The 15,334-nt window shown below is 39.3% G+C and overlaps 1 protein-coding gene across 2 annotated transcripts in view; it reads left to right on the top strand.

Moving 5' to 3' along the window:
* SEMA6A (semaphorin 6A) overlaps positions 1-15,334 on the top strand; it is a 122,757-nt gene that overhangs the window by 88,203 nt on the left and 19,220 nt on the right. The window contains exons 12-19 of one of the 2 annotated variants that reach the window (XM_063085714.1): positions 692-847; positions 2,244-2,420; positions 2,951-3,091; positions 3,181-3,261; positions 5,530-5,588; positions 7,977-7,997; positions 8,135-8,185; positions 13,234-13,398. In XM_063085714.1, the coding sequence (XP_062941784.1) occupies positions 692-847; positions 2,244-2,420; positions 2,951-3,091; positions 3,181-3,261; positions 5,530-5,588; positions 7,977-7,997; positions 8,135-8,185; positions 13,234-13,398 (851 nt within the window). The remainder of the gene's footprint in view (positions 1-691; positions 848-2,243; positions 2,421-2,950; positions 3,092-3,180; positions 3,262-5,529; positions 5,589-7,976; positions 7,998-8,134; positions 8,186-13,233; positions 13,399-15,334) is intronic. The other variant, XM_063085713.1, reaches the window with a different exon arrangement.

Here is a 15,334-nt window from a genome sequence, read left to right as displayed (position 1 = left end):
ATCTTACTATGCTGGAATGTCCCTAAACTCCTGAAAACCATAGAATTTCTTGTAAAAGTGATTTTTCACTGCAATTGTTCAGTTACAAGGAAATGACCTTTCAGGAAAAAGTCTTCAGTATAACTGGCTTTTCATATCTGCTAAAATCAAACAAAAATAAAAACAATAACAAAAAACAAAACCCAAATGTTCTCTGAGCAAGACCCATATAATGAGGGATGTTTATACTGAGTCTTCGTGGTATGTACCTGTGTGTTTTTGAATGTCTTTGTTTTCTGCACTTGCAAAAAAGTCAACTTAATTCTCGTCCTTTGTAGAGCAAATGTGTCAAGAACCTCTAGCAGGGTTTTTAGATGAGTAGAGTCATCCTTCAGTTATGTGCAAACCACACTTGCTTGTGTGTTGCAAGCTCCACCACTGTTTACTGGGATTTGTTTGTGCTTCTGGGAAGGAGCCAAGCTGCCCCCAGCTGAAGCTGAACCCTGCTGCCTGAGGCTCCTCTATGAAATGAAGAGGCGGCCCAGAGGAAATCTCAGCATATTGTAGCTGGTGGCATTCTGCATTGTTCAGCCTCCTCTTCTCAGCCTGTGGTACATTCTCCTTCATGCCAGATGCTTAGAGAAGCAGTTCATTCAAAGAATTTGCCATAAGGCACAAAACAAGCTCTCTTCCACCCTTTGTTTCATTTTAGGCCAGGTTGCTGTGCTGGCTCTTCCTCCTTAGAAAAATATGCAACCTCCAATGAATTTCCTGATGACACCCTGAACTTCATCAAGACACACCCACTCATGGATGAGGCGGTGCCTTCCATCTTCAACAGGCCGTGGTTCCTGAGAACAATGGTCAGGTGGGTGTCCAGCAAACCTCATCCTCCATGGATTTTCCTGACTTCATCTCCTGCTCATGGAACCTATCAGTGGATCATGCTTTGAAATGCCATAAACATCTTCTGCTATCCTGGGCATTGATTCAGCTATGGAATGCTGGTGGGTTGAGTGGATGCCACCAAAACCCTATAGCCACATTCCCAGTGAGAAGAGTTCCAATATTTTCAAGCTAATGACACACATGCCAGCAATTAGAGGAAAGAAAGATATATCCTTCCGGATTAGACCATTAATCCAATCTGTGCAAAAATAGAGGAACAGTGAAGGAGAACTAGACAATGAATATGGATACCTGTTTGGGTGGATATGATTGCAAAACATGCTGCAAGTTTCACCTGAACATGGTTCCTGGATTGTAGTGTGCAAAACACCACATTTGCACAAATATATCAGCATGAAGAATTCATATTTTAGTATTAGTTATCTGAAGTGGTGGCCAATGGAGAAGGGATAGCTGATTAGAGATCTGTGATAGCATTCAATACTCTTCCTTATATTTATTTAGAGCTTAATTCCAAACAATTTGACAGGCTTTCCCAAGTGCCATCCAGCAGTGGCAATCATCAAACAAAATGTTAATTAACTTTGCCACCATGTGTGTTTATGTGTATATATGTGTGCATGCCCTTAAGATGGAGACCATGTTATATTACTTGCAGGAGGGTCGACTTTTTCTGGTTTCTGCAGTGGTGCTTAGTATAAATATGTATTCATGGGATGTTGAATCATCAAGGAATTTCAGAGAAAGAGGATGCCCTGTAGGACTTACCCTAGGCATGACCTTCACCTTTGGATTTAAATGGATCTTGTTTGGCCTGCATGTCCTCATATTTATTGGTAGTGCCATTAGCACCCCACCTCCCCATCCTTCAGAACTCTGTCAGTCCTTCTACATACAATCAGGAAGCTTTCCAATTTCACATTTGTTGACAAAAGCTTTGCACCTTGGAGGAAGAGTATTCAGAAATGGTGGCCATTGATTTTCTTTTCAAAGTTAAATGAAATTAAGTGAGTTCACTTATTATTTCTTACCCTCCTCATAAGAGACATCAGTCTTTCCTTGTTGCTCATGGAAGGGATCATTACTGAGTGGTTTCAGATGGTTGTGGCTGTCTATCTATTACAGAACTTGGCCTCCACACACACATATCTCCTTTCTCCTCCCATTTGGAGCCATACTAATGCTCTACATATGGAAATAAAGGACCAAAACTGCTTGAGAGCATTATTTATATGCATGTATTTTTCTTGAGGTTATTACTAGAAAGCTATGTCACAATTGTTTGAAGTGGAAAAGGGGACATTTTAATGATAGACCAACGAAGAGATAAAAAAAATGCAATCCTGTCATTACAGATATCGCCTGACCAAAATTGCAGTGGACACTGCGGCTGGGCCATATCAGAATCACACCGTGGTTTTCCTGGGATCGGAGAAGGGAATCATCTTGAAGTTCTTGGCCAGGATAGGAAACAGTGGTTTCCTAAATGACAGCCTTTTCCTGGAGGAGATGAGCATTTACAACCCTGAAAAGTGAGTGGAATGTTTGCTTCTTTCCTAGTAATTATTTCTTATGCTGTTATGATTGCTTTTGTTCAGAGAAAATCATGGCAGACATAGGTTTTATGCATTTTTAGATGATTTTCAATGCTGTTTGTAAAAATCTTTTAACACATGAACAGCTTTATTTTCTCCTTGCCAGTAATGTATGTTTATATGTGTTTGTGTGTAATGTGTGTGTGCATGTGCCCATCTTCAGTTAGATCAGATTAAGAGATCACCTTGTGGGCTGGGAAGTGGGATTTGAGGCTGGTGGTAAGAAAAAGAGAACTGACTCAAGAGCATCTATTAGGGCCGCCCATGGCTCACTTGGGAGAGTGTGGCGCTGATAACACCAAGGCCACAGGTTCGGATCCCTATATAGGGATGGCTGGTCAGCTCACTTGGGAGAGCGTGGTGCTGATAACACCAAGTTAAGGGTTAAGATCCCCTTACTGGTCATCTTTTTTAAAAAAAAAAAAAAGAGCGTCTATTAATGCTATTATGCTGCCACATACCGTCAGGTGCAGCTACGATGGAGTAGAAGACAAAAGGATCATGGGCATGCAGCTGGACAGGGCCAGCAGCTCTCTGTATGTTGCATTCTCTACCTGCGTGATAAAGGTTCCCCTTGGCCGGTGTGAACGACATGGCAAGTGTAAAAAGTATGTACTTTGCCTCTTTTTGACAATTAGAAAGTCCACAGTGGTTAGAAAGGAGTCCTAGGCAACTCATGGTCATCTTCCTCCTGCAGAACGTGTATCGCCTCCAGAGACCCATATTGTGGGTGGGTAAAGGAAGCAGGTACCTGTGCCCATCTGCCACCCAGCAGCAGGTAAGGAGCCCAAGGTGTGGGGAGGATAGAGTGGCCTGTGACCACTCTGCATTCTATATGAATGATTAGCTGTGCTCGCACACACCTCCACCTAGCTTTCTGGCACAAACCTCAGCAATGGGGCCATCAGTGTTCTCCCTTTTCTTGTTTCATAGAACCCACGTGTGGCAGATTTCCAATTGATTAATCTTCCTCAGGCTGATTAAAAACACAGAGAAAGGAAACATAGTGTGCTTCAAAGTATTCCCTAGAGAGAGGAACAAGAAGTTGCCTGCCTTTATCATCACAATGTGAGAACAGCCGAGAAAAGGAGCAATAGGATACCAATTAGATCAGTGAGTGGTTTGTCCAGCCGTAGCAAAACAGGCACTTCTAATTGACCATACTGGGCTAAAAGAAATTGCAGAGCATTTGTTACGCAATGCATTCATACTGCAAGCATGGTGTATACACCCAATAAACCTTTCTCCTGTGCTGAGGAACAGTTGACCCCATTACTCATTAGGTAGTCAGTCAATTCTTGGCCATTCTCCAATAGATCAGCTAAACAGGGCTAGTCTACCATGCCTGTGATTTTTGGTGTTTAAAGTTGTTATCGTGGCTTTAAATGCTTAGATGGCATTGGCTAAGAGCTTTTTTTTTTTTTTTTTTTTTTAAATTTCAGTGGTTGTGAAATCCAAAGTAACCATTGGAAAACTAGTTAATGCATGTTTCTGACAGGTTGTCACAATTCAAAGAGGTGCCTTATGGCAGCACAGGTCTCTCCTTTACCACAGCCATTCCTACAACCTCCCCAGACCCAAAGGGGAACAGAACCATCTGTCCATCACTTGAAGCCTCCTTTCCTATTTTGGAATAACTAGATAAACAGAGAGGTGGGCATATCTGATGAGTACCAGCTGGAGAATTTGAGGACACATACTCCCATACACAGAGCTAATGATAACTATAAAATCTGACCTGGAAATTTGACAAATGCAAAGAGTTGACTCGCTCTATGTCATTAGAACACCTTTGTAAGTAGCAATATTGACATAATGTTAGAGCTTTATATCTTTTCATGAAACCCTGGAGGTGGAGGAGAAAGGATCACAAAGCATAGTGAGGGTAGTTAAGAACTGACCCATCCCCTTTCTATGTTCAATGTGTGGCCAAAGGAAATGAGATTAATTTTTTTAAAAATTATTTTTAAGTCAACATCAGAATTCCAAAATAGTCTCCTTAAGGCCTGCATACATATTTCAGTGATGCTTGAAACCTGTGGAACTCCCCTTGGAGAGTGGGTTTCAGGGCCTAATGAATATTGGCTTTTATTACTACTAGAAATCTTTATCCTTTGAGGATGGATTTGATTTTTTGCAGCAAAAGACATTAGAAACCAAATGTGGTGGATTATTAGATCAAGGATTGGATCAAAATAGTTTTCCTGTACGGTTCATAAATAAACTCTGAAGGCAATTGCAAAAAATTAGTTTCAATTATATTATGGGAATAAGCACAAATTTCCCCCAAAGAAGGATAACACGCCTTTGAATGATTCTAGTGTGCTTATTTTAAAAATCAAAATAGGTATTATTAAAAATGGTTTTGTTAATGTCAGGTGGCATGTACAGCCCAATGGTGACCTAGGGGGCTTGTTAGAAAAGTGAGCCTGTGGCAGAGAATGACAGTAACACTCCTGAGGATGGAGCAGGGCTGGGAGTGAACAAAATGCTGAAGTGGTCTCTGCAAAATGCACCTCCAAGTCCTGTCCCCTCCCAGGCTCCACGTATCCACGGGCCATTTGTATCTTTAAACACTTTGTCATACAAGTTTTTGCTAAGCAGAGAAATAGATAAATAAATAGGAAGATGAGTAGAAGTGAAAGAGAAAGGAGAGAAAAAAAGACTTTTCTTTTTAATTTATAGACTTCTATATTGCTTATATAAGGAGTATATTTTAACATTTAAACTTTTTAAATGTTTAAGAAATGCTCAGGGAATCAGAATAAAAGAAGGATATAAATAATCCACAAACTAATTAACTCTCTGAATAATATCTGAATTAACAGCTTAAGCCCTGGCTTGTCTTTGGAGAGTCACATAATACTCGTTTCTGTAAACTTCAGAGATAAATTTGCAAGCTGTTATCTGTTTCTTTTTTGCACCTGCCACTCAATTTATCAAACTGTGTTACTTTCTTTAGTGAAACTTAAGACTCATTCCCGAATAATGACTCACATTATTGTATTTCTATCTTTCATTCCCCCCCGCTCCTTTTTTTTTAAAGACTAACTTTTGAGCAGGACATAGAGCGTGGCAATACAGATGGCCTGGGAGACTGTCATAGTAAGTAAAGCTTTTTATCCATTTTTATCGTTGAGCAAAGATGCTTTCATCGAATGGTCTAGAAACATCACCCTGCATGTGGAACTGAGTGCAGCTGACACTAAAACATGCATAAATAACAGAAATCATCTTCTAAATACCAAATAAAGAAAGTAGTGTATTTTAAAGCCAGTGTTGTCAATGTTGTTGTTATAAATGCTGGCACCCACTTCATTATTCTAATGCTGTGGAACAAGTGCACTCTAGAGCATATTAATTAGAGCAAAGCAGTAAGTTATATCAGTATTTTCACTATGAAATGACTTATTTTTTTAAATGTGCTACGACACTGTCATTTTTAGCCAAATAGTGAAAAGATTGATATTGTACTCTAGCTTTTTAATTGAGTGGGACTGTTTTATTCTTCTCAACCTTATTGACTAACAAAAGTAATTATTTTTTAAAATTAGATTTATATCTATTATCATTTGCAATAGAAAAAGATCTCAGAAATAACCCATAAATACAAGGTGATTCAAAATAACCTTTTCATAGGAATTACCTACTTTGCTAATCTCCGAATTTGTTTCAAATGTTACTAAATGGTAACATTTTAGTTAGAACTTTATATAAAGGATCCTGGTCAAAATTCTGCCCAGTTGTCCTGTGACCTGATTAATATGAACATTCTCCTAAAAATGTTTTATTAATGATAATTTTTTTAAAAATGCCATATTTTTAGAAAGTATGTTTACTTTATGTTTTTTTAATGCTACATATGTTGAATTTTAAGAGGCTTGCATTCAAAATGACACCAAATAAAATAAAGGAGTGAAACTATATTGTTTCTGATATTTGATTCTGTAATAAAAATCATGAATATAATTCTAATCTTTGAGCCATGAATACTGAAATTTCAGACACTAAAATGTCATTCAACTTTCTACCTTATGTTTTTTGAGAGATCAGATATAATCAAATAAAGAGGGGTGTAGGCAGCCTTTTCTCTGAATTCTTTGCCATATGTATTTTTGTTTATAAATATTATATATTGGCAAAAATTCTTATTTATTATGTCTTAGCATGTAAAATGGATGAGTTAAGAAATAAGCTTAGGAGATCTGTGTTACATGCATGGATGCATTCTACCTGCATCAGTGAAATGGTCTGAGGCTTGAACAGTGGGGCTTCATCATCTCGGTAAATTATAGCTTCATTTTCAGGGGGACAGGTTGGAAGGACAAGGGTGTGTGCTTAATTAGCTGACTTTAGTGAACCATTTCAGTCATATTTTTATGGTGGTACGCACATCCATAGTAAAATAGGGAGTAGAGATTTGGATTAAATTGGAAAATACATGAAAAACATGAATCTTGTCATTATTGTCTCTATAAAGAGTCCACTCTACCAATAGGCTCGCACCCATATCTGTATTCTCAAGAAGAGGAAACTAGGGAAGCCTCTGTATCTAGCACAGGGGAGACACTTATGTCCTAAGCCAGTGATTTACATGTTATTTCCAGGGTAATCTCAGCAGTCAAGCCCCTAGACCTGCCTTGGTGTTTCCTAGTGTTCCCTCTAAGCTCCCCCCTCCCCCACCTCTGCTGAGGCATGTAGGGTGCTTGTTCAAGGCAAGAGGAAAGGCTGCCCTTCTGCCTGCCTGCCTCCTGGTGGCTTCTTCTCTCTCCAGGCTCCTGCTGGAGTGTGAACTACCTCTATTAGATTTACCTACTCACACATAGGTATTCAGAGAGGATTTAGAGAATCAGTGCATGATAACTCTTTAGCAGGATTTTAAGGGGGAATGAAGAAACCATAAAAAGCCAGTGTTAGAGGCTAATAGACTGAGCGAATGGTGATCTGACCCAGCCACACAGCACAAACACCCATATATGTTGCCTAACATGTATGGGAGTTTTTTTGTTTTAATTTCCAAACTAAAACTCCTTCTGAGTTCAGAACATTGTGATACTGGGCAGTTCAGTACAACATGGCTATGATGATGAATGAGAGAGAATGTAAAGAAAAGTGCTTTCTTTGTAAGTGTGGTCCAAATATCACTCATTTTATCCACACGCATGTCCCTCCATATAAAGTAGGACTTAAACTCTCAGAGTCACACATAATCACTGTAACCATTTCCCTTGCTAACTCTCGCTTTTTCTCTGCCTCCCTCTTTCAAAGGCAGTGACTTTGAGGAAATTCATTTGGTGGAAGAGATCACTTGGTAGAGGTGTGAAATCAAACTGAGTACAAAGCACCTGATGTTACAAGCAGGAATTAAAAAGCACTTACTTTGTATTGGGAATCATGTGTTGGCATAGTTCTGTGTTAGCTCATTCCCACTTATGGAAGTCACACTAAGCAAAATGTAAAACATTAAGTAACCTCTTCCCTTTTGTCTTTCAGATTCCTTTGTGGCACTGAATGGTAAGGAAGATATTACTGTCATAATTTAATATGGGTGGAATTCTATCTGAGAAATACTATTTCACTAATCCTCTTGAGTATTTTCAAACTTTAGGTTTCTTTTTAATTAATTTTTTATCCTCATTATTTTTTTATAGACATTTCAACTCCTCTACCAGATCATGAAATGTCTAACAACACAGTGTATGGTCAGTTTATGGATTTTTTTTTTAATTGTTCACGTCACTCATCCTGTAGTAGTTTATAGTTTTCATTCCTAAACATCATAGACCAGATTCTTTGTTGTTTCAGGGTCCCAATTCACTAAAATTATTTATAGATTTTACTGTGCTTCAAAAATCACTCTTCCTATATGAGACGGTTGATGTGGGAGACTGAATCCTAAATTTTTAATCCGCATAACATGAAATATGCCAACCTTAGGGAATTTGGCGAATTCATTTAATGAGTTCTTGAGGGACAGGAAATTGCTTTTGGACATAAGTATATCCAAGATAAAAGAATAGTAGGCTATACTCCTCAGCTGACAGACAATACCATCCCCCAAAATGCTGGCTGTCAGGAAAATGTCTTCCACTGGGAAAAATCCATACAGGGGGCAGTCACCAGGTCCTTATCAGGCAAAACTTTCCAATAGAGCATGAAATTGGCCATCAAAATTTAAGCTCACAAACAGTATGAAGATTTAGACATATTTTCAGTGAGATTTCTTGAGACCATGTACAAGGAAGAGTGACGCAGAGGAAATGATGTGCAAACAGGATTTATCCCATTGTTCTTGGTCTGAAATACACAAGCACTAAATTAAACAAAGCTTTAAGTCCATAAACAGAATATTCTGAGCTCTTCATACGAGAAGTTGAAATGTAGCCATTCCATTTACATTCATGAAGTACCCCCAAATATCTATTAGGGTACACCGTTCATGTTTTTTTAAACATAACATGGAACACATCTGTTGATGGCAAATTTAAGATTCTGTGTTATAATGGAGACTACGAATTTCACTGATACACAGCCAATTTATAGCTTGTGTGTTTAAGATATGTAGCAAAGTAACAGTTCCAGGACAGTCTTTAAATACAGATGTAGATCATAAAGGAGGGGGGCGGGGGGATAAAGAAAATAAGGGAAAAGAGAAGAAAACAATGCAGATGTAGGATCCAAAGAATTAGTTCAAGATGGCTACAAATGTGTTCAATAGCTCTGTAAACTTTCACTGCCTGTGTCTAATTTGCATATATAAAAAGTCTGAAGCGGTGCAGATATGGAAAACTGCCTGGTTTCTCCTGACTGGCTCCCTCTGAAGTGAGGTGGTGTAGAATAGATGAGTCCACAGAATTCGTCCACCTTTAATGGTCTCTCATCTATGATTCAGACTAGAATATTGAACACCAAAGATTAGAAGAAACATTGCTCAGGAGGCAAATGTCATCTCGTTTAGCCTGCCCTTCAGAAAGAAAACCCACTTAACATCTGCTCTCCTCCAATATCATACTTTGCCATCCATTTCCTATAATTGAATAATCTTTATCAGATATTGAGAAATTCATGTCTTGAATTGAACCAGCAACCTCCCTAGCATTCATCAATTGTACGAAGACCAAGTTTAATTCCCAGGTAATTTCCCGAATAGAATAATTAAAACATGGGATGCTCTTTACAAACAAAAAACAGTCTCCAAGCTATGGATCTCTCTTATTTCCTGTACAAAAGGAAAGATAACTATTAATTATTAACACTTTAAAGGACAATGCTCATTCGTTCTCGGTTCTTGGTCAGTGGTTTCTGTGATGAAACTAAAGAAAAGTTGGAATTTTCCTTTCGGGTAGTGATCCTGTCCATTTCAGGCTAAATCTATTCAGTGTGAAATGGTTAGATGAATAATTGACCATCAAAATGAGGGTTGATCCAGGCAGTACTTACAAAAATACAGAGGGCTTTTTTTCATAAACTATTGCAAGAGATGCTTATTTTGGAGTTAATAAACCCAGGATACATTTAATTTATTAATTCAGCAAACATTGGTTGAACGCCTACTTGGTGCCAGGCACTGGACTAGGCACTGTATGTGTAGCATCAGAGGAAGGACCACATTGCTAGCATGGATATAGACAACGAAGCCAAACCCAAAGCCCAAAGTGCACCCACACTGTTTCTAGCCATGTCCTTTGTATGTCCTGCACTTTGTGGCTGAGTGCAGGCCCATAGGGCAAACCACAAAACCAAAACTGCCCAACTCAGGAAAAGGGATCATTTCAATAAACCATGCAAACTTTCTGCTTGACAGAAAGCTCTGTGCAACACCAGTTACAGATGCAAGAACCAACCCCTTTTAGTGAATTGGACTCTGACTATTTTCCTTTTCTCGTTCTCTCGTATTGATTTCGTGTCTCTTTTTTGTGTCTAATTGGCTACAATCATTGTTAATAGGTTAGAGTAGTTTGAAGTATCTCTAACCTCTGGAATCCCAATGACTTGTAGATATAGAGAAACAGTGTAATGCATTAAAGTTAACTATTTCTTTGTGTTTTATGAGAATAATATGGCATTAGCTCCAATACTTAAAAGTTGACCTTTCTTACAAGTCTGACAAAATTATAGGTTACAAATCTATTGATATGTAATACCATATTCACAAATGATTGCCTATTTTTGTACCATTATTTTAGTTACTACATCTCTTAGAGAATGTATAAAATAATATAGCCTCTAAAATCGGATTATAAGAAGGAATATAAGGTTTCCTTGTAACTTTTTTTTTAAGCTTGGAGAGATGATAATAATACACATCTTTGATTTCAAACTAAGGACTGCTGCTTAATGGTGCTTTCACATGGTGGTTCTAAAATTTGTAAGAATCAGGTATTGCTTTCTGTGACTAATTCACACTGGCACGTGTTCCCTATCCTCAAGCATAAGTTTAAAAGATTACAAAACTCAGGCTGCTCTATTCCCCCCCCCCCCTTTGGAGTAAATCAGATGCATGGTTTCTCTAGATTTACATATAGAAAATCGAGATGTGGTGGGTTTAGACTAACACTTCAGCGATACGAAGAAGAGGCTGATTTCTCACATTTATGTAAAACATTTTCCTACCTAACTACCATCTGGTCCACATTAATTTCCTCTCATAGCCATAGCTTTCCCATTACCAATGAGTTTTCCATGTATTTGCAGCATATGGGCCAGGAAATCTTTCTACAGAGAATGTGTCCCTTAGGCATATATTTCCCCTAGATTACCGTATTAAGAAATGTTCTCCCTAAACCATACTTATGGCATTACCATAAAATTGCCCCTTGAACACAGTTAAATTGAAAGTGCTCAAAATGCATATCAATTCAGGTAAAAGAAATTCTTGCTACTTGGAGGGCAGGGGTTTTTTCCTTCCCTCCCCTCTCGCTTTCTAACTCTGCAAAGCTATTCTAATTGTTTGCTTATGGTGTTACTGAATTCTTTCTTAGGCTGACCATATATTTTATTAGAGCAGTCTTGAATTAAGGAGTGGAAAATAGAGGTTATGTTTTAGACCTCAATTTAAGCAAAAAGGAAGTAAAGGAAATTCTGTGTTTTCATTTCTCAGGCTGACTTCCTTGCCCCTGTTCTCTTATCAGTATTATGAGATGAGATGTGAAACCCAGAAATGTAAAAACAAAAAGTCTAAGATCAAGCATTCCTTGAAATTTAAATAAACGTGTTTTTAGCAGTTGCATGTGAACGGGCTATTTTCAATGAAGCGGATGTTTGAAGCTATGTGAGAGCCAGACAAGTTCTACACAGAAGGGGACTTCTTAAATGTTACCAAAGCTTTGTGTAGCATTTAAGCGTAGTGGTCCCATAGAATCACTTTAGCTTAGATGAGCCTCTTGGCTAGCTTTTCCCTGCTAAGCTAAATTTTAAAAAGATAAAAAGCTATCTTTTTTGTATAGGTTGTCTGTAATTTGCAATATTAAAGTCTCCTGGGAATCCGACTTCCAATAATAATTGTTTAAAAAGAACGCAATACATTTATCATTATAATCCATCTTTCCAGTGGCCAGTATTTAATTTATCACGTATATGGTGATCATCACCGGAGGCCACAGCCTTTGGAGTTATTGTAAGTCTGTCCTACTTTCTACCAAAGGCACCAATTACACATGCACAGTAGTTGTCCTGATGTCTTTTTAAAAATTGTTCAAGAGGTTGCTATAGGTAAGATGGTTTAATAAGCCAAAGACTCCACTTGAAAATCACAGAGAGGTTATATTTTATTTATACCAGAGAGAACAGATATTAAGGCTTCTTTAAATCATTGTGACAGCTTAGATCAAAGCACCTGATACAATCTGTATTTAACCTTGTAGAATGATGGAGGGAGAACTTACGAATGTATTCACAGGGAATGTCTAGAGTTTCTGCCGTAAGTCCTGACCCAGCCGTTCTTCTGGCAGTATCCTATGGTAGGCTACTCTGGACCTCAAAAATCTATCCTTTTCTAATTTGAATCACTTCAGTCATTGAGTCCTCAAAAACAACCTCTCACAGATAGGAGTCATGAAACTATGAGACAAATTTTATTGGAAGACACAAAAGGCACAGCCATGGTAACACAGAATAGTTGAAAAGATGGGAGCAGATCCCTTTTGAAAAGAGTAACTTCTCCCAGAAAGAAGAATGTCTGTGAAGTTGAGTCAAAACAGAAGACTAGATACACTGTGGAGCCTCCATGGGAAGGACTCAGGACAACTGAGTTGCTCGTGGTGGAGGAGAGGGTCATCCGCTACTGTAAACCTGCCCCATCAGTTCACACACGGTGTCCTTGGAGTGGACACATTCTGTCTGTAGTGCTGACACAGAAATACCAAGGAAGGACACTAGTACTTCTTGAGCACCTACTATGTGTTAGATACTGTGCTAGATACTTCCCTATTATGTCAGTTTATCCTCCTAACACTGGGAGGTAAGTGTCATTATCCCCATTGTGTGCTCAAGGAGAGGCTGAGTGATTCCCCAAGGCTCACCCAGAAAGTGGCAGAAATAGGCTAGGCCCTTTATTCTCTAACTACAAGTTCAAGGGGCCTTCTGCTGAACACACCCCACCCCACCACCGCCATCACTGGCTCTTGACATTTCTAGAGCAGTCTCCTCAGTCTTACAGCCAGCCTACAGGTCTCACCTCCTGATCTCTGAGTAAAGGGAATGTGGGTCTCTCCGGTGATGTTTTATCTAACTGTGTTTGTGATGAAAACAGGGCACTCCAGTTCCCTCTTGCCCAGTACCACCACGTCAGATTCAGCGGCTCACGAGGGTTATGAGTCTAGGGGAGGAATGCTGGACTGGAAGGATCTGCTCGATTCACCTGACAGCGCAGACCCTTTGGGGGCAGTGTCTTCCCATAATCACCAAGACAAGAAGGGTAAGGCCTTGGAAATGCCTCTTCCTCTGGGGGGAGAGGGAGGGAAAAGTGGGGAGGACTGTGTAACTGCTTCCAGCTTAATCCTAGCAGCATTTAAGGAACCTCCATTGCACTCTGATTGAAAGCTTCTCAGAAAAGACTGCAACCCAGTCCTCTCTACAAAGCTTGATCCTAAATTATTCCCTGACCCAGAAGAAACCACACAAAACAAATAAGACATCCTTTGAGCTTCCTCCACCCAAAAGAAGCATGGCTTGGCCCAAAGCAGATGCTGGCTCCTGAGATCCCTTTCCAGTCCTCTTAAGTCTTGTTCTGGGATCTCTGGACCCTCTTTTTCCATTGTCATGTGATGGAATGCAGTGTGAGCCTTGGCAATTGAGTGTAATCGAAGTAAAAGCCCATTAATCAGTGAATTGAGAAATAGCAGGGCAAAGTCTTTTCTTCTGGCTGGTAGCATCTTTCAGTCTCTCATGGTGCTGAATTTGAATAGAGCCGTGATCCTCAGACGCACTGTAATTGCCCTCGGAGAACAGCAGCTAAAACAAAAAATATGTTATTTAATCAAGCAGAATTGCTATGCATTTAAAACGGAAAGGAAGCTGCACTAAATGAAAGGGACTCCACTGTGAACTGTCCTAAATTCTCCTTTGCTTTCTTTGCTTAACTACAGACAGGAAATGTCATCTCTTTTCTCACCATTTGCTGCTTCTGGTAACACGTCCTACTTTAGTTGCAGCTGCAACCAAAGAGGCCTTCACTTGTCCAGAAACAGTCTTGCAAATCAGAGACTGAAAAGCCCAGTTATGTTGCTGAGCTGTTTCCCCCCATTCAGAATTGTTTTCTTCTATATGTTTTCAAGAGTTTCATCCAAGCGGGGGTTTGAGTTTCAAGGGTAGAGCAGCCACTGTGACCCTTGGAAGATGGTCTGTCATGCCTCCCTCAGACTTTTCTGCATACATCATTTCATCTTTACTTTTACAGATGCTTATGCTAAATTTTCATCCTCTTCTTTTTTGCCTCTCGTTTCCTGAGAGTGCTGTGCACTCCACTGCTCTACTTGCTAAGCCAAAATGTAAAGTTGTAGCCCCTTTTATGTTGTTCCTGGGCATGTCCCCGTAACTGATTACTGATTTTGTTATTCTTGTATAGACTTCTTATTAACATGCCCTGCCCCAAATCTTTTTTTAAAAAAGCAGGTTTTGTTTCCTCTGCTTCTTTGAGTTCAAGGGATTCCCTGCTCGCACCATCCTGAGAAAGCACCAGAGAGAAAAGAAACTTGTCTCCACAGGCCACAAGCCCCAGCATGTGCCATTATTTGTACTGTGTGGCTCCAGACCTGAGATGCCTTAGTCTTGGCTGTGTCTAGAAGAGACAGCTTAGTAAAAATCACTTTGTTTTTGCCTGCTGCAACTTTCTGAATAAACAGTCTTTTCCCAGTAAAGCATTAAACCATCAACCAAATGTCTAGCTGTCGGTTGCAGAAATTTCTATTCACTGAGGGGTGGCGTGAATTTTCTCCAATTGTTAACTCCCCCAAGGAATGGAGGTTCTCTAACAGTCCAATTAACACTTTGACAGATCATTTTAAAATTCGACATTGTTCGTTCTTCTGGGTCTTACTATGAACCTTGACAAAGCTGGAAGCAGTCTACATATTGTCAAACAATGGTGGCAGAGGTGACTGCATGGGTGTTTAACATGATCACCGTTCTTGTGCTCTTACCTCCTTGCCTTGCTCTGTCAAATCTGAGTTTGACTTTTGACAATGGTTACGTGTTTGATGGGGCAATGCCAATGAGTTGTTGTGCAGCAATTAAAAAAAAAAAAGATGTAGCTTAATGTTCCTTTTACCTTGATTTTTATGATTTTAATTTCCATTTTGCTCCGAATTATCTTTCTGTTGAATGTCCATGATTTATTTCAAACTTTTGTTTCA

The sequence above is a fragment of the Cynocephalus volans genome, chromosome 2, assembly GCF_027409185.1.
Source record: "Cynocephalus volans isolate mCynVol1 chromosome 2, mCynVol1.pri, whole genome shotgun sequence".
Taxonomy (NCBI): Eukaryota; Metazoa; Chordata; class Mammalia; order Dermoptera; family Cynocephalidae; genus Cynocephalus; species Cynocephalus volans.
This window is presented reverse-complemented; position numbering and strand designations above follow the sequence as displayed.